This window comes from Notolepis coatsorum, assembly GCF_963971535.1.
Source record: "Notolepis coatsorum genome assembly, chromosome: 3".
Taxonomy (NCBI): Eukaryota; Metazoa; Chordata; class Actinopteri; order Aulopiformes; family Paralepididae; genus Notolepis; species Notolepis coatsorum.
The window spans coordinates 51,718,713-51,743,497 of NC_140167.1; the positions used below are offsets into that span (position 1 = coordinate 51,718,713).

At 44.9% G+C, this 24,785-nt stretch overlaps 1 protein-coding gene across 3 annotated transcripts in view; it reads right to left on the bottom strand.

Annotated features, from left to right (window-relative positions):
* qkia (QKI, KH domain containing, RNA binding a) overlaps positions 1 to 24,785 on the bottom strand; it is a 165,761-nt gene that overhangs the window by 58,756 nt on the left and 82,220 nt on the right. For all 3 annotated transcript variants that reach the window (XM_084310862.1, XM_084310861.1, XM_084310860.1), the window contains exon 3: positions 3,608 to 3,724. In XM_084310862.1, the coding sequence (XP_084166988.1) occupies positions 3,608 to 3,724 (117 nt within the window). The remainder of the gene's footprint in view (positions 1 to 3,607; positions 3,725 to 24,785) is intronic.

Below are 24,785 nucleotides of genomic sequence, written 5' to 3' on the forward strand. Positions count from 1 at the left end.
CAGTGGCCTTTCCTGCCCCGGCTCAGATGGTTTGGTCCAGAAATAGCAGCAGCTCCTGGTCCTGCCTGTCCCGTTTACTCCTGCCTTCTGCACTTTCCACTGCACAGCCCTTCACAAGGAAGCAAGTTAAGCAACCCTATCAGATGTCTCAATGCAGCCACAACGCTCGCTCACTCTCTCTCTGGGATGTGATTGCACCTTAAGAAAAAAACCTGAAATTTTTTTAAACAATCTTTTGTTTTTATAAACACTCCATTTGAATGAATGAACAGATTTTATTTGTATAGATTGAACTGTTCACAGGGAAGAGGAGGTGGGAGTGGAAAGAAAGGGACAAAGAAAATGAATCAAATATCTCAGTGTCCCCCTAAAAAATTTAAAGGGCATCATATTAACTCCTCCCAATTCATCCTGGCTCAAACACTAACGTTAAGACCTTATCTTTTCTTCTTTGTAACCAGATTGTGCAACACCTGTAACCGCCTCCTCTGGAAGTCTTGCCTACTGCGAAGGGCTGCAGTTGGACTAATGGACTCTTTTGCTCTCAGGTAGATTTTGAGAATGAAGGTGGTGACATTTCTCCATCTCAGCTTCTTGGTTATGTCTAGGTTGGCTTCTGTACCTCATGCTTGAGAGTTTGATGTTTCTACAGAGCTTCACTTTAACTGGACAATGCTTGCTCTCCCTTGAGTAGTGTTGAGTGGCATCTCTCTCCCTCTCTCTCCCTCTCCCTCTCCCTCCCTCTCCCTCTCCCTCTCTCCCTCTCTCTCTCTCTCTGTGTGTGGGGTACACTAGACTAGACTGAGCTTCACCTCAAACTGTAAAAGCTAATCATTTAGGACAAGGTAGCAATGTACACAGGTGGGGGTAAGAAGTCGCCAGTGTAGTTTTGTAGTATGTCATACCTTGACCACAGTAGCCAAAAGTAGGGCCTGGGGCTGAATTTGGCAATTCACTATTCTTTTTGGCCCTCCAAATAGTTTCAGAGTGATCTATTTAGTAGGGATGCACCGAAATTTCGGCACCGAAAGTTTTCGGCCGAAAATGGCAAAAAAATTCCTTTCGGCCGAAAGAGTTTTTTCACCGAAAATATGTCACCGAAACAGAAACAACCTAACAACCTCGCGTGTTGTTGTGATGATGTCGCGCTGTCGGGAGTCGGGCTGTTTCTATGTAAACTCTGCGCGCAACGCGTCCAATAAATGCGTCTTTAACATGCTTTATATCCTTATTTACTATATGCCGCGGTTAATCACTGAGTGATCTAATATGCATATTATTCAGAGCGAGAGGGGGGGGGATTGTGTTTCTCACATTGACGCTGTCTGTCTGTCGCGCGTCTACTGTGCCGAGTCAAGCGAGCACATTCAGCTGGGGACTAGAAAGGTGCGCTCAGTAGAGCACAGATGTCCGCTGCGCAGCCAGAGAAAAGATGGAATTAATGTACTGTATGCATTCAGAAGTGATTTGGGGATCATTTGCATATTATAAATGACGACATCAAGACCGAAGAGCCCAATAGCCATTGTTGGTTAAATCTTACTGCATATTTTGGCCCCGTGGCCAACCAATGATATAATGGTTTTGGCCCTTGGCCTTTTGAGTACCACTGTGTGGAACAAATAACAATACTGCTCCCGTTTCACAGCAACCTATATAAATGTGCCATTTCTTTTACATTGGGGAAATTAAAAGTGAAAACGTGTGTGGGCAACAGTCCACCAGACATGCTGCCAACGTGATTATGTTAAACAACAGACTAAACTACAGTAGAGATTAAATCAACAATTTTCTGTCTCTTGGGTAGGGCTGGAGATCGAGAACCAATTCCAGTTGAGAATCAGAATCGTATGCCTCATTTATCAATTCCTCTCATCAATGCCGGCATTTCTTTTTTCACTTTTTTTTCTTTTTTAACAAAACAATCAAGTCATGCATCTACGCTGGTGGAAACTTGCAACGAGAATTACTCATGGTGGAGAGGAAGAAATGGTCCAAATATGACAACAGTGCTGTAGTTGTAATCTCTGTAAAATTATAATTTCAAGTAAGGGTGGAAACCGCAGCAATATGCTGAAACAGCTTTCTATGCAACATGGGCTTAAATTCCAGGAATGCCATGTATTTAACACTCAGCGCAGGAGTGCTTCCCGGCCGAGCAGCATGTTCGTTACCGAGAGTAAATGTTTTAAGAACGTTAGCGCCACACAGGCTTAGCAGGTTCTTCGAGTTTTAAAACCTACGGTAAATGAAAATGGATGCTGTACAAATACTAATTTCATCCATTTTACATGATGACTGACAAGACTGTTATAGCCAGCTCTCAGGCTCCAGCTAGGCCTGTGTAGGCTTACTTTTCTCCCCACATACAAAACATTCATCAGGAATCAATAAGGGAATCGATAAGGGGCGACTAGGTGGTGCAGTGGGCAAGGCGCTCACCACCAATGCTGGATACGCTGGGTTCGAGCCCAGCTCTCCGCATTGCTATCAGCTTGGCTGGTCGTTCATACTAATACAATTGGCAGTATTAGGGGGTGGGAAGCGGATGGGTGGGGATCGGACGTTGTGGACAGCGACTCCTACAGGTCGGTTGGTGCGCCTGCGCAGCAGAATCAGGAAGCGACTGGGGCGGCGTGCCCTCCAAACGCAGACCCCCGACGCTGAGAGATCACGCTGTGCAGGTGAAAAGATGTGACTGCTGCTTCCTCGAGTACCGGAGGGGACACGTGATGTAAGGCTTAGTCCACATTGCAGCCGGCTTGTGGAAGGCATGGCCTAACAGCGTTCGAGACAGGGGAGGGTAGAATTGGACAATACGAAATTGGGATGGGAGAAAAAGTTGATCAAAAATAATAATAAGGGAATCGATAAAGAATTAGACCCATGAGCAGAATCGATAATGCATTAATAAAAGCGTATAAATTCCCAGCCCTACTCTTGGGAAAATTAAAAGCAAGCTCTGCTCTGTGACATTTGGGAGTGAGCCTGCATGGAGGGTTTAGTGTGACATTTGGGAGTGAGCCTGCATGGAGGGTTTAGTGTGACATTTGGGAGTGAGCCTGCATGGAGGGTTTAGTGTGACATTTGGGAGTGAGCCTGCATGGAGGGTTTAGTGTGACATTTGGGAGTGAGCCTGCATGGAGGGTTTAGTGTGACATTTGGGAGTGAGCCTGCATGAAGGGTTTAGTGTGACATTTGGGAGTGAGCCTGCATGGAGTGGTTAGTGTGACATTTGGGAGTGAGCCTGCATGGAGGGTTTAGTGTGACATTTGGGAGTGAGCCTGCATGGAGTGGTTAGTGTGACATTTGGGAGTGAGCCTGCATGGAGGGTTTAGTGTGACATTTGGGAGTGAGCCTGCATGGAGGGTTTAGTGTGACATTTGGGAGTGAGCCTACATGGAGTGGTTAGTGTGACATTTGGGAGTGAGCCTACATGGAGGGCTTAGTGTGACTTTCGGGAGTGAGCCTACATTGATTTCTTTTTTCTCAATGTGATAATACAACTTTATTTGTATAGCACCTTTCAATCATACAAGAATTTCAGCCCAAATTGATATCTGGCGATACCCAGATTGATAAAGTTAGTCTGCGCCGATGAGCTCACCTTCTTTTTGTCTCTCATGGAGCTCTTGCCTCGCACCATGATTTTGCATCCGGTCTCTGCTTCCAGCTGTTTGGCTGTGAGTCCACGAGGGCCGAGGATCCTCCCCACAAAGTTATACTGCAAGGAGAAAGACACAGGAAGGGGTTGGTGAGTTTATAGAGCATTACTGTATAGAGAGCACCAGAGATCAAGACATTACTGACGGAGGGCTGTGCAGAGAGTATTCCCTCATCAGGTCCTCAGTGGCTGAAATCAAACCAGACCACACTGGAAAAAAAGCCAAGCAAAAAAAGATCCTTCTCCAGGTTTCCATGCAGGCCGAAGAGCATGACATCAGTTCCCTGCTGCCACGACTACACATACCAGTCTACTGCAGGTGGACACAATGTGGCCTCTTCCTTCTTTCAGGAGACAAAGCAGGAGGTGAAATTAAGTAAAAAGAGTCCAAGCTGTGGGCAGGAGGAGTCTTTTTTTTGTATCAGACCTCCACAGAGCGAAACGTCTATGAGTTTAGATCAGAATAATGAATGGAATGTTTTAACCCGAGAGTGTGTTGCACTTCATCCTGCCTACTTGAAGGTTTCAGGACTATGTGCTGCATTTATATAGCGCTTTTATCCAAAGCGCTTTCGAATTTTGTTCCACACATTTTACCCATTCGCTCACATTCACACACCGACGGCGGAGGCTACCATGCAAGGTGCCAACCTGCTCATCAGGAGCAATTAGGGGTTAAGTCAAGTGTCTTACTCAAGGACACTTCGACACGCTGCCCGGGAGCCGAACCAGGAACCTCCGGATTACCAGACGACTGCTCTACCTCCTGAGCTACCGTCGCTCCCAGTCAAGGTTACACCTCCCCCTGTAGCTGTTAAGACAAAAGTCTGTCTCTCTCTCACAAAAGAGTCCCATCAGCCATATTCTGTCCTGGTGTTCCCAGTACTCAAATCTTAGCTGGACTAGTCTCTCTCTCTGTACCATCATCGCATAGTGCAGAAGCCTGCTACTAGGCCCCAGAAAGGGTACATCTCTGAATGAAACTGCAGGGTATTAGAGCGGGGGGTGGGGGGGTGATGGAGAGTGGTGAGTGGAGGTACTCTGCTTGACACAGTTTTCTTATCGAGGTCCTCTTTCACTGGCGAGTGGCTTTGCGGCTTTGTACCAGAAGGAAACGTATTTACCAACGTAATCCTCTCCACTTGAAACTGGCTTCCGCCGGGATAAAGGGGAAATGTGTTGAAATAATCCCAACAATTTTCCAAAAAAAAAAAGGGGGGGGGGGACAGAAGAGAAAGGTAAACAAACCACCTGCATTTTAACATGGCACACAGTGGCTGCTGGCATGGAGCATGTTAGGTAAATTAACCTCGACACTGCGTACACATTTTGCATAAACCTGAAATATTCTGAATCTCAAATAGCACGCTTTTTTTTTCTTTGTTTTACGACTTTTTTTTTATTACAATGAATAGCGACACAGACACTCATTCAATTCTTCAAATACACCCAAATCTGGTTACACACCCCAGTGCACTGATGCCTCAGCAGAATCTGAAAAGGCCATCTATAAACATTATAAAACTAACATGAGAGAGAGGGCAAGAAAGGGAGTGAGAGAGCGAGCGTGAGAGAGAGCGAGAGAGCGAGAGAGATGAAACCCAAGCCTGTTATTCTCTGTGTCCCTGTCCTAATCCTTGCCTGTATCCACAGCTGCTGTGGCTCTAGTCTGGTTAGCAGGAGCGCCCTGTAGCTGGACACAGACTACCGTCTCTGTGGAGGATCACAGTAAGCTGCTAGAGGGACGTGTGTGTTGCTGGGCAAACGTCTGTTGTGAACTCTACCCGAAAGATCGGACGTGTGTGTGTTTGTGTTTGTCACACACAAACATCCTCAAGGAATGAAAGGAGTGAACTGTCTGCCACAGTAGCTACTGCAGAGCAGGAAAGACCCACACTGAAAACACAGAAAAATATGACCTGCTAACAAGACTCTAGGCAGAGACGTGGGTCCAGGTCTTCTAGCATGTGGCGCCACAAAGCACATGTGACAAACAAAAGACAAGCCAAGACAGACAGAAAAACACCCACCATTGTTTTGTATTAGGGCAGTTAGTCTTAGTAATGACTAATACAACGAAGGCCAAGATTTAACGGATTCTTTAATTAGCCTAATTAGTTGTGTTTTATGTTTGTTATTTTTCATCAGTCGTCACTGGAGCACTCAATTTAGACATGTCCTTCTGGATGTTTGCATTCATGGCAGGAGGACGGTGATGTGGGGAATGGAATGTTACATTTACCCATCAGGAAACAAGACAGAATTCTATGATTATTGGCTGACTTAAGAATCCCCCCCCCCCCCCCCCCCCCTTCCAAAAGCAAAGAGGCCTAGAAGCGTGGCTAGCGCTAATAGCGCACATACCCGCGAGGCTAACTGTCTAAGAAAACACTGAAGGCACTGAAAGAGGATTTCACCCATCTAATGAACACACTAGAGTAGACAAATATCAAGATGTATCCATCAGTGGACCAATTGCATGCTTTAGCAGAGGACAAGGAGCCTTCAGTGGACTCCTTCAGACATTAAGCATTAAAAGGGGGCAGAAGACGCTACTTCTGATTGGTGCATGCTGTGACTACTAGCACATCGCCCGCCACTTCCCTCATAAAACACGTGATAGTTTTTCCACTCTGTCTGGATTTACACTTGGTGCTCCCTGCAGTCATGTATACGTGGTGAGAGGGGCTACTCAAGGGCAAGGTGTTATGGTAGGAAGGGGGAGGGGCTGGGCAGGAGACAAGTACATGTGTACCAGGCTATTGCATGGGCGGCAGCCATGTTTCGAAACGCTTATGAGGGACAGGCACATGGCTTGATGCTTACTTCCCCCCCCCCCCAAGGAGCACATGTGGTCCTAAATTTAAAAGTTTAGGAGCACACAAATGTTTGTACAGATTTCTCCAGTAGGGTTAGTTCCGGTTCTGCTTATTGAATCCAGTTCTTAATGGATCTCTGTTCCAAGTCTAATATTTGTGGTGGGGGAGAACATTAAATACCAAGAACCAAAACGATTCTACCTTTCATTTCTGGCAGATTTAGGCTATAGTCAGTAAATTGTGAACCATGACATGAACGCATCAGTTTCTCTAAACCTGCTGTAGCCTTTAGATTCTGCCATCCGTTTCTGATGCATTATGACGAGAATATATCAAAGGAGGCATTAAATTATTTAATATTGCTGTGGATGATAAGGTATTTTGCTTAGATATTACTATTATTAAGGAATGGGACAACTGTTGTCAAGGAATGTAAGCCGTTAATCACTGCCATAAATCACTTCTCAGTTAAAGTGAAGGTTGTCTTTAATAGGGGTGTCTGTGGATGAACTGGACGTGACAGGGTGCTCTGTGAACTTGCATCTAGGATTAGGCCTATTGATAGTTTACAGGTACCTCTCATAGAAGACGAATGTCAACCAGTCAACCCCATATTGTTACACTGGAGTGTCTCGCATAGCCAGACCTCTCTCCACACTACGTTAGTGCTCGACTGCGCCAGCACAGGAGATAAGTGTGAAGCGCTACATAACTGGGAGACTGAAACACGTCGAAAGAGGGTTGAAGCAAATACTTTGTCATATTGGAGGTGCTTCCTTGCTGCACAAAACAGTCTTGCTGCATGTATTGGATTTTTCTGTATTGTTTTTTGTAAAGCTCAGTCAAACTTTTGAGCATCTACTGCCAAGGACCAGCAAATGTAAACAAGAGTCTCTGCTCAGCTGACGTAATCACATAACCAGTGAAATAGTTGCTCAATGCAGCCACTGACCTATATGCAGTGGGCGGGGGGATTACGGTAGGTTGTAATCTTTACACACACTGTGCTCGTAAATTATTTTCCTAGTTCGCACACATCTATATTTTTAGTCGCAAATGTGAGTAACACCGTGGAGCCCTAACACCCCAACGGAGAAGAGAGAAAAGCAAAGCATCACGTCCAGCTAAGCAGTCACCACCAAGTCCATAAACACACGCATGCGCCAGGGTTTCCAAATAGCCACTAATACCACTTTTTTTTTTACCGGCAAAATCTGTTAAAATCTCTCCGGTCATAATGTCCTGTGAAAATAATTCCCTCTTATTTTTATTTGGTTACGGAGTAATGCACGTTATTCTGGCCACTGAAACAATCAAGCTCATAGTGAAGTTCTGAAATTCCTTGAAGCGTGTGCGCGTTTACCTTGCAATGCAGCTGGATTTACAAGATGTGTGTGCGCGCATGTGTGAACCAGGAAAACAAATTAGGACTGGAGTAATGTTTATTGCATTGGAATACAGCTACCTTAGTGTCATCTAAAACAGTGGTTCTCAACTGGTCTAGTCTCGGGACCCAACATTTCCCTTAGTCATTAAGTCGCGACCCAATTTTTTATTTTTTTTTTAAATCCAGTAATACACAATCTTTCATGCACTGTTAAAAACATGAAAAACACAAAAAAGTGCAACAAAAGTGCAACTAGGGCTAAAAACCCAATGAAGTAAAATAATAATAAATAATATATGCTGCTTCTCTTAGCAGACTTCTTAGCTTAACATAACATACCTAAGTTTGGGGAACTAATGGGATAACTGGGGATGCAACAAAAGTGCAACTAGGGCTAAAAACCTAATCAAATAAAATTCTAATAATAATAAATAATATATGCTTCTTAGCAGACTTCTTAGCTTAACATCCCAGGGAACTAATGGGATAACTGGGGATGTTGTTTGCTCCTGACACGTCTCAAAGTCTGGGGTAATGGTAGACAAAGCAACTCTGAGGTTGTGCTCAATGTCCAATCTGTTCCTCTGCTTTGTCTTCAGCTGGACCAGAGCTGAGAAGCCACTTTCACAAAGATAGGTAGTGCTAAAAAAATAACAAAAAAAAATTAATTAAAATAAACATTTGTAATTTCTTTTTTTTATTATTATTATTTTTTTTACACACATCCGCGACCCACTCAAAATGGCCCTGCGACCCACTTTTGGGTCGTAACCCACCAGTTGAGAAACACTGATCTAAAAGATAAAAACAATGGTTCATGTTTGTGCATTTCCAAATTGTGTCAACAACATGTTGCCTACACCATTCATAGGCTTTTGATACGGACTGACACACCCAAGTTGTGGCTTGAGCTGCACTGAAGGCATCCTGGCTGCACCAAAACACTTTGTTCCCCTCAAGAAAGCTGCCGTTCAAAGAGTGGAGACGAGAGGTATTATTACTACCGATACGGACAAACACTGAAATTGTGGATCGGAGTTGTGCTACATGGACCCAGACCGTGCAGACAGAGTGGAGGTAATGTAACGTTAATTATTACCCACCGTTTTCATTTATAGATAATATTTGACGTGAATTTCTCCCATCTGTCCTGGACATTGAAATCTTCCTGGACACGTGGACCGGCCCCAATAGTTTCTAGTGGAAACTCAGGCGTGCGGCCGTGCGCGCACATACAATAAACACACATGTCGTCTCTTCCTACTCCGGGAAAATTCCAAGACGCAGCCACATCAAATGTCTCGTTTTCCACTAACAGCCTCGTCAAACTAGTCTACAGTCTGAAGGAGAAAATAATGCCATACCCAATTAAAAACCACATTTTCTGCCTGGAACTCTGAATAGACCTATAGCTAATCTCTCTCAACTGCCTCCAATCTGAGATTGGAATAAAGCTCGATTTCAGTCGTGGTGAACCTGGCAAGCCCTGCCCCCCCACGCTGTGTTCCTGACCACAAATAGTACAACTAAGTTAGTCAATTTACTTTTAATAATCAGCACACTGACATAATGAATGTATGGTTATACTGAGAATACCTTCATTCTCCCCACTAACTACTATCCATCTACCAGTAGCTGTTCTATGCTACATCACGTTGAAATGCCTGGGAAAGTGGGAATAGTGGTGAAAATATATTCAGTAGCTCCATTCACAAATGTCACCACACATCTGGTGAGCAGAACGCATGTACAAACTATTGACTCGTTTTGCTAACTCTGCAACTCTTGGCACTCTTCGCTCCTCCGACTTTCTCGCTCTCCTCTGACTTCATCTCTCCCCCTCTTATTCCCGCCGCTCATTTACAGCATTAGAAGATTAGACACTGGGACCTTTTTGGTGGACCGACTATCCCTTGCTCCACTCTTTCATCTCCCTTTCCTCCAAGCCCCTGCTAACTGCCACACATACAGATTTTCACGTGTGCATGCACACACACACACACACACACACACACCCTGCCATTGGCCACCTTCAGGACGAGGGCTTACACCGACATTAAAGGCTCTTTGTTTACTCCCAGTTATCGCTACTCCACAGGCGGGTTATGGTGAGAGAGAGCGAGAGAGAGAGAGAGATGAGGCCGGGTTGTATGGAGAACTTGCAGGCACCAGACCCTGGTCTGCACTCAGAAGTTGACGTGCACACGCGTATAATATGTATCCGTGTGCGTGCGCCCATCCGTGCATTATGATTGGTGCTCGTGTGAACAAGCAGGCAACAACAGCGCTTCCTCCCAACAATGCCCGGGGAAGCAGAACAATTGCGTCTGTGACTGCGTTTGTTTGTGGTCGAGAGCGGAGAAAGAGAGAGGAGAGACAGGAAATGAGATCATGGCAAGGGCTCAGGCAGTGTGTACGCTGGACTTGGAGAGGAGCGGGCTGTGCCAGGAGGAGAATACGAATCACTTATTAGTCAGACTCGCTGGGTGGACATGGAAATTAGGAGCAGTTCATTCACTGGCGCAGACGGACGCACAAGGCCAGGCTGTGGGTACAGTGGCAACACCAGCACAGCCAGGTACCACCATCTCTCTCTGTGTGCATCTTACTCTCTCAGTCTTACTCAATCTCTCTACAGACGTATTGAGTAGAACTGGGTAGACTCATCGACATCATTGATTACAGATATACGTTGATTTGCACAACGTGCGTCGGGGAGTCGCTATGACAACATTCACACTATCCACGGCTATTTTTGCAGTGCTTCACGTCAACACTTCAACAGTGAGAAGAGAAACATTGTGCCCAGTTTTCAGTTTTGCCTATATAGACATAACTATGAGCAGAATTGGTTGAAGGTTTAACAACAGGTCAGTCTCTCTCTCCTGCTCCTGCGTCAGCTGCCGAGTCTCTCTCCATGCTCAGAGTCTCTCTCCATGCTCAGAGTCTCCTCAGAGTCTCTCTCCATGCTCAGAGTCTCTCTCAGAGTCTCTCTCCATGCTCAGAGTCTCTCTCAGAGTCTCTCTCCATGCTCAGAGTCTCTCTCAGAGTCACTCTCCATGCTCAGAGTCTCTCTCCATGATCAGAGTCTCTCTCCATGCTCCGAGTCTCTCTCCATGCTCAGAGTCTCTCTCCATGCTCAGAGGCTCTCTCCATGCTCCGAGTCTCTCTCCATGCTCAGAGGCTCTCTCCATGCTCCGAGTCTCTCTCCATGCTCAGAGGCTCTCTCCATGCTCAGAGTCTCTCTCCATGCTCAGAGTCTCTCTCAGAGTCTCTCTCCATGCTCAGAGTCTCTCTCAGAGTCTCTCTCCATGCTCAGAGTCTTTCTCAGAGTCTCTCTCCATGCTCAGAGTCTCTCTCAGAGTCACTCTCCATGCTCAGAGTCTCTCTCAGAGTCTCTCTCCATGCTCCGAGTCTCTCTCCATGCTCCGAGTCTCTCTCCATGCTCCGAGTCTCTCTCCATGCTCCGAGTCTCTCTCCATGCTCAGAGGCTCTCTCCATGCTCAGAGGCTCTCTCCATGCTCAGAGTCTCTCTCAGAGTCTCTCTCCATGCTCAGAGTCTCTCTCAGAGTCACTCTCCATGATCAGAGTCTCTCTCCATGCTCAGAGTCTCTCTCAGAGTCTCTCTCCATGATCAGAGTCTCTCTCCATGCTCCGAGTCTCTCTCCATGCTCAGAGTCTCTCTCCATGCTCAGAGTCTCTCTCCATGCTCAGAGGCTCTCTCCATGCTCAGAGTCTCTCTCCATGCTCAGAGTCTCTCTCCATGCTCAGAGGCTCTCTCCATGCTCCGAGTCTCTCTCCATGCTCCGAGTCTCTCTCCATGCTCAGAGGCTCTCTCCATGCTCAGAGGCTCTCTCCATGCTCAGAGGCTATCTCCATGCTCAGAGTCTCTCTCCATGCTCAGAGTCTCTCTCCATGCTCAGAGGCTATCTCCATGCTCAGAGGCTATCTCCATGCTCTTGAGTCACTAACAACATCAGTTTGTTAACTCACTTTTTTATGCCTAACTATCTAACAAAGCCAACTGTTGGACATAGCTGCAAATACAACTTCTCCAGGAGCCAGTGGCAGCAGTCTAGCATAGCACACACTAGGCTGTCAATCAATTATTCAATTCAACCATCCTTAGAATTAATAAGCCTACCAATTTGTGTTAGCGATGGTCATTTGTTTGTAATTGTACCACTAAGGTGTCACACCCAATCTGACTGACATATTTTGTTGAAAATTCAAATGTGCCAGTGATTATATTATGCATATTGTATTACTCCAGTGATTAAATAAATCCATATCATACAACATTAAACATCACAGGTACAGCCATATTATTGAACAACAGCTCATACCACCATCTCTAAATCCAGTCCTTACCAGAGATGTGCATAACAGTTTTCAGCTAATAACTCACTAAGCATGGAAATAAGCCTCAAGTCTTAATGGAGCTTGCACCAAGGACGCGTGTATACTTTACTTTCCGCAACGGAGTTCGGTTTCCGGGTTCCTCTGATTGGCCGCGACCCCCACGTGACCCGCCCCCCTTATCGCTGCCGCTGCCACCGCCGCTCGCCGCTGTGTTGCAGCGCAGAGCGCTCGCTTCCTGAGTCACGAAACGCGCCACTCTGCTGTCAAGAAACGCGCTGTTGGTAACTCATCTTAATGTGCTGCTTATGCAGTTATCAGCTGTTCAAAAAACGCAGTCATCTTAATATGCTGCTTATGCACCACATCAAAACATGTAAAATATTTAAACCACCATTAAGCAGTGTTGGGCGCGTTACTCAGGAAGTATAGGAGTTGTGGAAAGCAGGATGAGAGAGCGTAGATTTCAGTGTGTATCATTTATCATTTGAAAGGCATACATTGTTGTCATACAGAAGTACAGAATACTTTTATACAAAATGCTTCTTACTGTTACACTCCAGAGACTGTGCTAGACAAGATAAGTATGAAATAAAATAGTATAGCATGTAAAATAGAAGTAAAAATTAGGGATGCACGATAATTATCGGGCCGATATCAGCAATTATGACGTCATCCCGATAAACTCGATAACGTTATTGATAGCTCCGATAACATATAATAAATTTTTTGGTTAAAAGAAATCCGGTGTGGGTGGATTTGGATGAAGGGCGCTTGTTTTTATTATAGCCTCCTCCCGTTTTGCCAGTACTGTGGTAAAACTGATAGCGTGTGGTTTAGGAACAGGGAGTTTTTCACAAATCCAGCGCTCCCTTTCTTGGCTGTGACGTAGTCACGTTACATTCGGAGACAGACAGTCGATCTGCCAATTACGTCCCACGGCTTGCACCCACCTCTTCTTACCACCAATCAGAAGCTCTCGTTCGTTTATTTACCTCCGGATTGTCAGCCATTACTCTACTCGGAGCTAACGTTATCTCCCCGCCAGCCACATTGGGCCTAACAAAAATAATAGTTGGTTTCAGGTTGGTTGTCAGTTTGGCCATGGGTAGGTAGGGAATTTATTTTATTTTATTTTTTTATTTTATTCTTTCCCACGGCGACTATGGATAGGGAATTTCTTTATTTAATTAAAATGTTCACAACAACATGGATGCATGTACTCTGCCAGCATGTTTAATATCCATAATACTAAATGTTTGACTAAGATTTCTATGAAACTTTATTCTAAAAAAAAAAAAAAAAAAAAAAAAAAAAAAAAAACGGATTTTTTTTTTTTTTTTTTTTTAAATATATAATTTTTTTTAAAAACTCATAAAATATATTGGGTCGCACCTAAATCGGCAGGGTCGGTCGGCAACCTGAAACCAACCATTATTTTTGTTAGGCCCTGACAAGTACCAGCGCTTATACATTACTGGCAAATGTCTTGTTGCACTTGTGGCAACGAGCGTGGTCAGCGTCGACTTTAGTAAAATAGACCCAGACTTTTGAACATTTCGTTCTGTCCGCCATTATGAGAGCAGAGCTGTCTGTACTCGTGTGTGTGTGTGTGTGTGTGTGTGTGTGAGTGTGTGGGAGGGGAAGAGAGGAGAGAGCAGGCAGCCCGCTCCCCGTGCAGGCAGACACACAGAGGCAGGAGAGATATAGACAACGGCCAACAAGATTAGTTTGCAACGTTTAAATTCCTCAAAAAAAAACTCCATAATTTCTCGAGTACCGATAGCAGTACCGATGACGTCGGAGCTTATAAATACTAAAAAAAAATATATATATATATATTACAGTTAAAAAAAATATTATAATACAATAAATATCGGTTATCGGTATCGGCTTGAGGAGCATAAAATTATCGGTATCGGTGTCAAAATCAATATCGTGCATTCCTAGTAAAAATAGAGGTCACAGTGTTCAGTATAGACATATGTACAATGTTCGATGCAGAATAGAAGTAACCGAGTTACCATACAATATACAATGCAATGTACTAATATACAATACTATATAGTGCAAAGCAGAAATGGGATGAGGTACAATTACAGTAAGGTGTACGAGTTGTAGTGCAAATCATTTACCAATAAATATAAAGTGTGTTTAGGTGATCTAAAGTGTGGAGAGTGGGTGCTGCAGTGTGTTGTTTGTTTCATTCTGATTTAATTATTGGACTGTCATTGTTATTATTTCTGTTATTGTCCTGTGATTCATCGTTGATTATTAGTTACTGTATTGTTTATCTTGTTTCATGTAAAAAAAAAAAAAGGGAAAAAGAAAAACACTTGTTAAAAAAAAACACTTAACCTCTACTGTCTTTAACTATGAATGAACACAACACTAACTTACACTGACCGTGACGCCTACCTCTACTGTCTTTAACTATGAATGAACACAACACTAACTTACACTGACGCCAACCTCTACTGTCTTTAACTAGATGACTGCACAAGAGCATGCGATGTGAAAAGCGACAATATTATTAACACTTTGATCGCCAGGGTTAAATTCATAATTTACCATCCTTCGCCAGCCCTATTTAACATGGAGAAGTTCCCCTTCTTTGCAGGGCTATAACTTTTTAAATTGTATTGCTAAATTGACATTACTATGGCCCATTCAACGTCCTATATCTATTGTTCAGGGTGTAGCAACGTTATACTTTTTCATTCACATATTCATACTAAAATACGGTCTAAAGTATAAGTATGTTTTTATCGTTTTCTGCAGCTTTCTCCAGAACGTGATTTATAGCTCCAAATGCATTATATTGATGATGAAATACAGTTCGATAGGAATATGCGCGAGATAAAAAAATTCAAATGGACGTACTTCTAGAAGTTACTACGTATGATCTGATGATTACCGGATGGGGGGGGGGGTAGTTTATAATTCCGTGGCCAATGTTAGATGATTCATCTAGTGTGGGTGATATGATCATTAGAGCAGTAAGTATCGAACACTTTGAAAAATAACGTTGAATCTTACCGTAGCTTCCTCGCTCCGTTGGGCGATGAGCGTGGAACAGAAATATTCCTATTATGGGATGTAGAAATATTCGATCCATTTCCAGGTTGTATAATAGTATATACGTCCAAATCATGTTGTTTATCGAGTTATTGGTAACGGATTGCTATCAGCTCGAGTCCTGAGACTATTACCGAGTGATCGGACCGAATTGAAATGAGCACCAGCTTTCATTTCCTGTTTCCGCCCTGGGCGATCCGCCGATCGGCCACCAGATGGCGCTCTTGAACCGTTGGAGAGTTGAGAGGGGCTCAACAGTAGATCTCAAGTCTCCGGGGGAGAAATATGATTTCGATCACAGATTTTTGAAATATTGATATCAAAGACTTTGGCAGAATGAGCATGGCGAGGAAAGACGTCGTACGGCGGTTTTGGCGACCATAGTGTTAAACAGCAGCGAGCAAAGCGTAGGAAGCGAGCGTCAAATTGAAAGCGAAAGTCAAGTCCATGGCCGCTCGCTCTGGATAGGGGGGCGGGTCACGTGGGGGTCGCGGCCAATCAGAGGAACCCGGAAACCGAACTCCGTTGGGGAAAGTATACACGCGAGAGGGGAGAGATCTTCTGTGGTTCAGGAAGTGAGCTGTGAAGGGATGCGGAGAAGAAAGAGGAGGAGGTGAGGCCGGGGCGAGGTGGGAGAGCAGTGGTTAATGTCCACAACCAAGAGCAATGTTCAACCCTGTGTGCCCTCTCCTCTAGGAGCGGGGGGAAGCATGGAGAGAGGGAGGCAGGTGTCCGGTTGAACATTGCTCTTGGTTGTGGACATTAACCACTGCTCTCCCACCTCGCCCCGGCCTCACCTCCTCCTCTTTACTCATCTTTCTTCTCCGCATCCCTTCACAGCTCACTTCCTGAACCACAGAAGATCTCTCCCCTCTCTGTAGTCTTATCCAGTCATCGCTATTTTGCATATCCATCTCTCTTCCCTCCAGCTCCCCTGAGCGGCTCTCTGGTATAAATGGATGTTTCTCTCAGGGGCCTTTCTCACTCACCAATCGGGGTCGAATCAGCGCCCCCGGGGACGTGGGGGGACGGGGGGGGAGTGTTCTCACTCAGACGGACACACCCCTTTTGGATGCGAAGCGGCGCTGATTCGGAATACCCCCCGCTGAACCTGGGACGGTTGAAATAGGTGGTTTCGGGTGCGGGCCAGTGGGAGCGGGGGGCGTGACACACAACGTTGTTACTGTAATATGCTTTCATGCTTGCTTGAATTTTGGGCAGATAAAACCACACAGCAACAACTGGACAATACCCACAAAAACGATATTTATGGGGAATTTGAGAGTTCAGACCTCAACCAAAAACAAGCATTGTGGAGCCTCACAGCTCAGTGGATGAAAACATGAAGCCACATTACAAACGCACAGCACTTCCCTGGCTCGCATTAGGCATGGCAATTTTGTTTGCCATGCTATGTCTATACATTGGTTTCTTGTTCTAATGCATTTATTGCTATTAGACCAGTGGTGCCCAACCAGTCGGCCGTGGTCGACCAGTAGATCAATGACATTAGGCTTGGGCGGTATGACGGTATTAAGGTATACCGGGGTATTTAGAGATACTGACTGTATTGATTCAATACCGTCCGTCACCGTCAAAATCACAGATGCGCTTCAGTTTCTATAACAGTGAAACAGAGTTTTGAGTGTAGTGCACACACTGAGTGTAGTGCACACATGCGCCAGCAGAGGGCGATACCACTCTAGTGGAGCGAGTGGGTCACAACGGTGTTCACGTTTTACGGTAATGTTGCGACAGTGCTGTGAAAATACCGTAAAGCGTTGTGACTTGAGTTGGTGTGTGTTGTTGTCGAGTGGTGCACTGGTGGAGCAAGCAAATAATCCGTCTCTTATTATATGTGAACTAAAGAGTACAAGGTTTACACAACAGCCCCCACCCGCCTTTTTATTGTATTTGTACCGTCCTGTACTATCCGCTGTCAGCTGTTTATCTCTCTCTGTGAGCTACTGAGCTTGAATAACTAGCGTTAGCTCACGTTAAGTAGCGTTAGCTCTGCGGCTAATCTTAGATTACCCTGAACTAAATCAATGACTAGGTTATAAAGCATTCGAGTAGTTTTCACTGCACATAGAAGTAGCCAAACAACGGGAGCATTTCGGGAGCATACAAAAACCCAGGCAATTTCTAGCCCTTAAGGAATCAAATAGTCTGCCATGGCTAGATGCTAACGCTAAAACGGTGCAGGCTTCTACCGGTGCGGGACTACCATTCTGAGAGCCGACGATGATTTGTTTACTTGGTAACTCGGGTTGGGTTGTGTGTACACAAACTAGAGGGGGGGGGAGTTCGCATCAGATCTCGGAACGGACTAGAACGGAACCGAATGGGTGAGTGAGAAAGGCCCCTCAGACTACACTCCCCAGCCACCAGTAAAAAATAGAAAGGTTTAATTATTTTGTTTGCACTAAGTTAATACTTTGCCTATATTTTTGGTCAGTTTGGTCTTTGTGTGCCAAACATTATTTAAGGCAAACCGCTGTAAACTTTTTTTAAATTTTCAAATAAATGAGAAGCATCAAGCATGTTTAATTTTTTTTTATAAAAACAACGTATATCGAACCGAACCGAAAACCATAATCACAAAACAGTGATACGAACCGAACCGTGGATTTTGTGAACCGTTCCACCCCTACTATTGGACTTACTTACTTTACATTTGCACGCCAAACTTATTTACGTTGTACTGTACCGAGTACTGTACCTTGTGCTGTATAATGACAATACATTTGAATCCAATAGAATCTGATCTAATTAATTTGTCTCGCTCACCTCTACTAGTACACTGCCCAACCCACACACACTCCTTCCCTCTCTACATATCCCCTTCTTCTGCACTGGCACATCTCACTGAAGGGTGGATGCCGGCATTATGGAGCAAGGGGTTAGGGGTGGAGGATGCTGGGGTGGAAGGGGGGGGGGGGTTGGAGTAGAACGTTTGCCTCTTCCGTCTATGGGGGAGGGACAGAGGAGCAGAGGAGGACGAGGCGAGGCAGTGAAAATTAGACTTTAGATTACGACGGGTGACATTTTCTCCTCAAAGCCCTATAGACTTCAAAGCTCTCTATTCAGCACAGCATTTAGCACCTAATCCTTGGCTCCTTTGATAATTCTGTTTGGGTTTATTTCGGGGTTGCATGCAAAGAGTAAAATAGACTGAGGAGGAGGCAGAAGGAGGAGAGATGGTAGAAAGAAGAGATGCCAGTCAGACTAAGGATGGGAGGTAAGAGGGTTGAGCAGAGGTCATGAACTCTTAAATAAGTCAGAAAGAGAAACGAGAGAGATCCTAAATAACATCCAGCTTCTCCCTCAAGTGTCCGTCAGAGCGTTGGTTAAATCAGCCAAAGTCAATAGGAGGCTGCTGCCCTCTGACAAGGCTGAGAGCATCCTGGAATTATGCTAGCCACACTACGCAGGATAGCAGCCATACTCGAGAGTGAGAGAGAGAGAGAAAGCAATACAGAATATACAAGATCAGACACAAGTAAGATTAGCCAGATCTCCTATTTTGGTTAATATACAAAACACAGACAGTAAATCTGAGTGTGTGAAGTGAACATGTACACATACGTGGACGCATGCATGCTCTCTATGAAATAAAGACATGAGGTGAATATTCAGGCCGTGTGTATCGCATGGCCCTGGACGCTAAATCTTTAAAAAGGCAGCCCAAGAGCCCTTCCGCGTTTCTCTGATTGGCCGCGACGCCCCACGTGACAACGCCGCCGCCATAATTCCCCCTCCTTCAACATCGACGGTTAGCTCAACTGGTTCGCCGCCTTGCTGTGGATCAGGCGGTGCGTTGGTGACAAGTTGGAATCCCTTCAGTTTTTTTTTCTTTTTTTTTTTTAACATGCATTCTTTCGCCGGTTAAGTTTAGGCATTGTTTGAGTTGGTTAAGGTTAGGGTTAAGTTTAGGCATTGTTTCGGAGTTGGTTAAGGTTAGAAGGGTTAAGTTTAGGCGCTGTTTCGGAGTTGGTTATGGTTAGAGTTTGTCTTAGAGCATGGCAATATTCTTTCGGAGTTTGTTAAGGTTATGGTTAAGTTTAGGCATTGTTTTGAAGTTGGTTAAGGTTAGGGTTAAGTTTAGGCATTGTTTCGGAGTTGGTTAAGGTTAGAAGGGTTAAGTTTAGGCATTGTTTCGGAGTTGGTTAAGGTTAGAGTTGGTCGCAGAGCATGGCAATAGAATGCAGCCTATTTCCGCTCTGCCGCTCGGAAGGGCTCTTGGGCCGCCTTAAAAGTAGAGGCGCCCTGGACATACACCATGTAGCCTATTCTTAGAGCAGGATAGATGACTGTAATGACACACAGGACACTAATGATATCAGGATGTATGAAGGGCGAGCCTGTGTGAATGAAGGTTATGGTTGTGGATGACTGAAGGAAGTGTGTGTGTGTAATGCATGCTCCATCAGCAGCAGTGGGGATGTGTTGGCAGCAATGAGGAGTGACGACTGTCATGTTTAATCCACATCTCCTGTGTGTGCGTGTATGTGTGTGCATGTTTGTACACATTCACTACACCTCTGGTGCAGCCTTTGATGCTTCTATGAGCAACCCGCTTCCTCCATCCTTAATTCTCTCCCCCCCCCCTCTCTCATCTCTTCTCTCCCCCCCTCCCCATCGCTTTCCCTCCCTCCCCATCTCCCTCTCTTTCCCCATCTCTCCCTCCTTCGGCTTAATGACTACAGACACTGAGAGGGCACGGAGGCTGGATACACCATCACCTACAGTCAAGTCCAATAAATCCACCTGGCGCAGCGAACACAGGTAGCCAATACGGAGCCCATCACCAGCATCAGTGAAGCCGTGAAACACTCATCTACTATATCCTCCATGATCACATTAACAGGCTGCAACAAACCACAATCTCCTCCAATTCTCTCGAAACCATCATCATAATCAAACACTAATGTAATAGTTAACTAGCTGGAGATGAAAGCCCTATCTGGTGGGATGGATTCAGTAGTTACAGCCAGAGATATCAAAAACACTGCTCTCTCCCATCTCTGTGGCTCAATTAGCGAGGAGAGGCGATATGGGGTGAGGCGAGGTGAGGTGAGGCGAGGAGAGCTCTGTGTGCCAGTAATGACTTAAGGGCGCTGGGAGGATATAAGGAGCAGGCATGATAAGTGATGACTTTCCTCATGGGAAACGGGTTTGATGACTTTCACGTTGAAGCGCGCTGGCTGGCTGGTGGGAGCGTAGTTATGCTAACTGCAGCAAAGAGAGGGAGATCATTCCCCATCCACTCAAGAGCCCAGTTACCTGGTTGGTTGAGCCGTTATTTCACTGCAGTAACTAACTCGTGATCCACTCTGCCCAGTTACCTGCAGCCTCCCAGTCCGTCTTTATTCATCCGTCTGAATTCTGAAATCTGTCCTTCATCCAGTATAGGTCAGGGATGATTCCCTCCTCCGCTCTTTTACACTGATCCTCCCCTTTCTGGTTCTTTCTGGTCACTCATTAAGACTTGCCGCAGAAAACACGATCACTCTCACAAGGGAAATTACTGTAGCACGCATCTTGTCCACCTGCCAGGAAGAGTGTGTCTGCAGCGGCCTCCAGTCTAATTATTGTCCCCAGCATGCAAGCAGATTCATGCACAAACTGGAAATTACACTGCTACTCAATTTGTCATTATTCCACTCAGTTAGGGTGAGCCTGCTGTCCCTGCTGTGTGTACCGATAGGCTGCAGTTTCTTTTGACAAGGCCTTTTGAAAGGCTTCTGCATGCAGTACATTTCCTCTACTCTATATACTTTCAGCTTGGTATGTTCCTTGTTGTGAGAGAGGGCAGAGGCTAGATGGCGAGGGGGTCTACACACAGACCAAGAAAACAAATCATTAAGCCTGTCTGATGAGTGTTTAACCCATGCTGCGTGCTAGTGTCAATAAAAACAGCTCCTGATCTGATCCTTATTTATCCTGCATTATCACAACAACAGCGACTGCATCAGACATCCTGCCCAACGACGACAGGCCATTTTCTATCAATCACTGCTTTTTTTCCAGAAGAGCAGAGAAGCCATTTACCACGCTCAACTGTCATTTGGCTTCAAAACACAGGCAAATAATGAAGTGGGGTTGTACAGGGCATCATACAGGGAAGTGGGGTTATACAGGGAAGTGTGGTTATACAGGGTAACATACAGGGAAGTGGGGTTATATACATTGTAACATATGGGGAAGTGGGGTTAGATTACAGAGTAACATACAGGGAAGTGGGGTTACACAGGGTAACATACAGGGAAGTGGGGTTATACAGAGTAACATTACATTTGGGTTAGTGTTATGCAAGTAAACTATTCCATAGTCAACAAAGCAGCTATACACAAGAGTGGATTAACTCCATATTAATCAAATCAAGTAAACTAATGTAGGATGGAGTTGAAAGTTTGAAACTAATGTAGGGTAGAGTTGAATAATCTGCCAGCAGTCTACAGGGTTGTGCGGTGATGTGAAATTTCCCATGACTAATATACTCATAACAGTATTACCGATGACACTGGACATTTTACTAAATGACACTCAATATCTTTAGAGCGGTTAATTTGATATTTAATGTTATACAGCTACATTGATCTGCTGAGTCTAGTCCGTTTTTAATACATTTGCAATGACTAGTATCCATTTGTTGGCAGACAGAGTTGACATAATATGTTCCAATTTAAAAATAAACCAACAGACAGTTACCTCCCATAAATGTTCTATGCTTTTAAGTTTCATTGACTGTTCAATGTAGCTGCAGCCTTATTTAGTGCATTGCGCAAACACTGTTGCTGATCTGGACTGGTCCTCTGAGCTCATCTCCAGTCGCTACCAGGTTTAATCTGAAATATTTCCATGCCATCGTTGTGTAACCCGTCGTGTCGTCTCTAGAGCCTCCTTTATCTCATTCACGCAAAGTTAAATCTACTCTGAAAGTGAAACTTAAGCTACTCTGTACTGTATATACTGCGATAACCTATACAATAGATCTGCTGTCCGCACAGACAAGTTCAATTTATAATGGTGTCTCACTAAGTAATGTTATTACATGGCGTTTTAACATTCGCCGAAATGCTTGATTGTGATTGGTCAATAGCGCTCGTCAGAGGTCCGTTATTACTCAATAACAGAACTCTGCCGAGCAATAATGACCGCTGTTCGCAATCAAGCCCACTGACGCACTGCAGCAGTGCAATCAGCCCACACACCTGCCGGCGATAATAATAACTTTATTTGGGCTGACAGCAGACGGAGCCACAGAACAACTGTGTCTGCATTTGATCTCGTCTCGTCGATGGTGTAAAATGAATTAGGTATATTGTTAGTAAGTTAGCCATGTAATAAGCGGGATAATGTATAGCTATACTCTGTCATTGTCGCAAAATAATTGACCTTCACTATAGGCTTGGGCGGTATGACGGTATTAAGGTATAGCGGGGTATTTAGAAATACCGACGGTATTGATTTTCAATACCGTCAGTCACCGTCAAAATCACAGATGCGCTTCAGTTTCTATAACAGTGAAACGGAGTTTTGAGTGTAGTGCACACACGCGCCAGCAGAGGGCAAGACCGCTCTAGTGGAGCGAGTGGGTCACAACGGTGTTCACATTTTACGGTAATGTTGCGACAGTGCTGTGAAAATACCGTAAATCGTTGTGACGAGAGCAGTGTTGTTGTGGTGCACTGGTGGAGCAAGCATATAATCCGTCTCTTATTATATGTGAACTAAAGAGTACAAGGTTTACACAACAGCCCCCACCCGCCTTTTTATTGTATTTGTACCGTCCTGTACTATCCGCTGTCAGCTGTTTATCTCTCTCTGTGAGCTACTGAGCTTGAATAACTAGCATTAGCTCACGTTAAGTAGCGTTAGCTCTGCGGCTAATCTTAGATTACCCTGAACTAAATCAATGACTAGGTTATAAAGCATTAGAGTAGTTTTCACTGCACATAGAAGTAGCCAAACAACGGGAGCATTTCGGGAGCATATCACCAAAACCCAGGCAATTTCTAGCCCTTAAGGAATCAAATAGTCTGCCATGGCTATAGGCTAGATGCTAACGCTAAAACGGTGCAGGCTTCTACCGGTGCGGGACTACCATTCTGAGAGCTGACGATGATTTGTTTACTTGGTAACACGTAACACGCTCAGTATTTTACAAATGTAGGTTTGTTTTATTTGAATGTGGGCACGGATATGCGAAAATGAACTAAATTAGTTTTATTTCTAAAATAAATAATATTTTAAAAGTATACACCGGTAGGGGTGGTGGGCCAGTAATGTACTCGTCGATGCCTAAACACAGAATAACACCGGTAACAGACTCCGGCCTAAGAGACCCTCCTCTTCTCTGCTGTGGCTTCAGAGCTCATCACGCCCGTTTGCCAATTGCTCAACGGCTTACGTCTGACGAGGTGTCCCATTTCAGAGGAGTCAGCACAGCTAGGGTGGAGGGTCAGTGTGTGCGTGTGTATGTATGCGTGTGTGTGTGTGTGTTCATGCTGGGTGTTGGGGAGTTTCATTCATAGGAATTATCATACGCAGAAATAAAAGTCTAGGTAAACAAACTCACAGGGAAGGAAGTACAGGCAAAGACATACAAAATGACACACACGCCTCCTATCAGACGAAGCCTGAAGGTCAGGGAAAATGACACACTGAGCTGTCAGTCAGTCGCCTATCAGCGTGTGTGCGTGTAGTCGTGTGCGTGCGAGCCAGCCAGCCAGATAGTGGTTAATTGAAGGCGGGAGTTATCAGATGGCCCGCCACTCTGCCGTCAGTCACATCAGTCACCACGGTGACGCTTCACGGCACACCTTTGCACACCAATGACATCAACAAACGAACGAGGTAGAGCACACCAAGGGACTGGGCACATAGACACACAAAAGCAGGCATACACACATAAAGGAATTAGAGCAGGGGCATGCTGGCAAGACAAGTTATTTTGGTGGAATTGACATGCACCAAGACAATCTAATTATATGCTAGTGAAGGGAGGGAGGAGAGACCAAACTGATGGGTATGCAGGAGGTGGGGGGGGGGGGGGGGGTTAGGTTAGGGCAGGGGAAAAAGAGGTCATGGTTTTTGAAAGTAGGAAGGAGTAGTTTGAAGCCAAAAAAAGGAGGAGAGGAGAAGATTGGAGTAAAAGAGAGAGAAAAAAGGAGGAGAGAGAAGAGTGGGAGGGACAGATGATTAGGGCTACTTGATGCACAGCCATTTTTCCATTCAATACATTGTGATTTTAATTGTTCTTCCACCAGGTTGAGTGAGGTTATGTAAACAACGATGGCATATCCAGCTGTAACACGTTTTGTTTGACGCTGCACCATTTAGCTGGACTTAAAATTGCAACACGTTCAAAACTGGGAAAACCGTATTAAGAAAATGTATCATTGAATTTTGCACATTGATGCAGAATCGCAAACATTATTATAGATGATTTCACCAAACAACCACTGGGGAG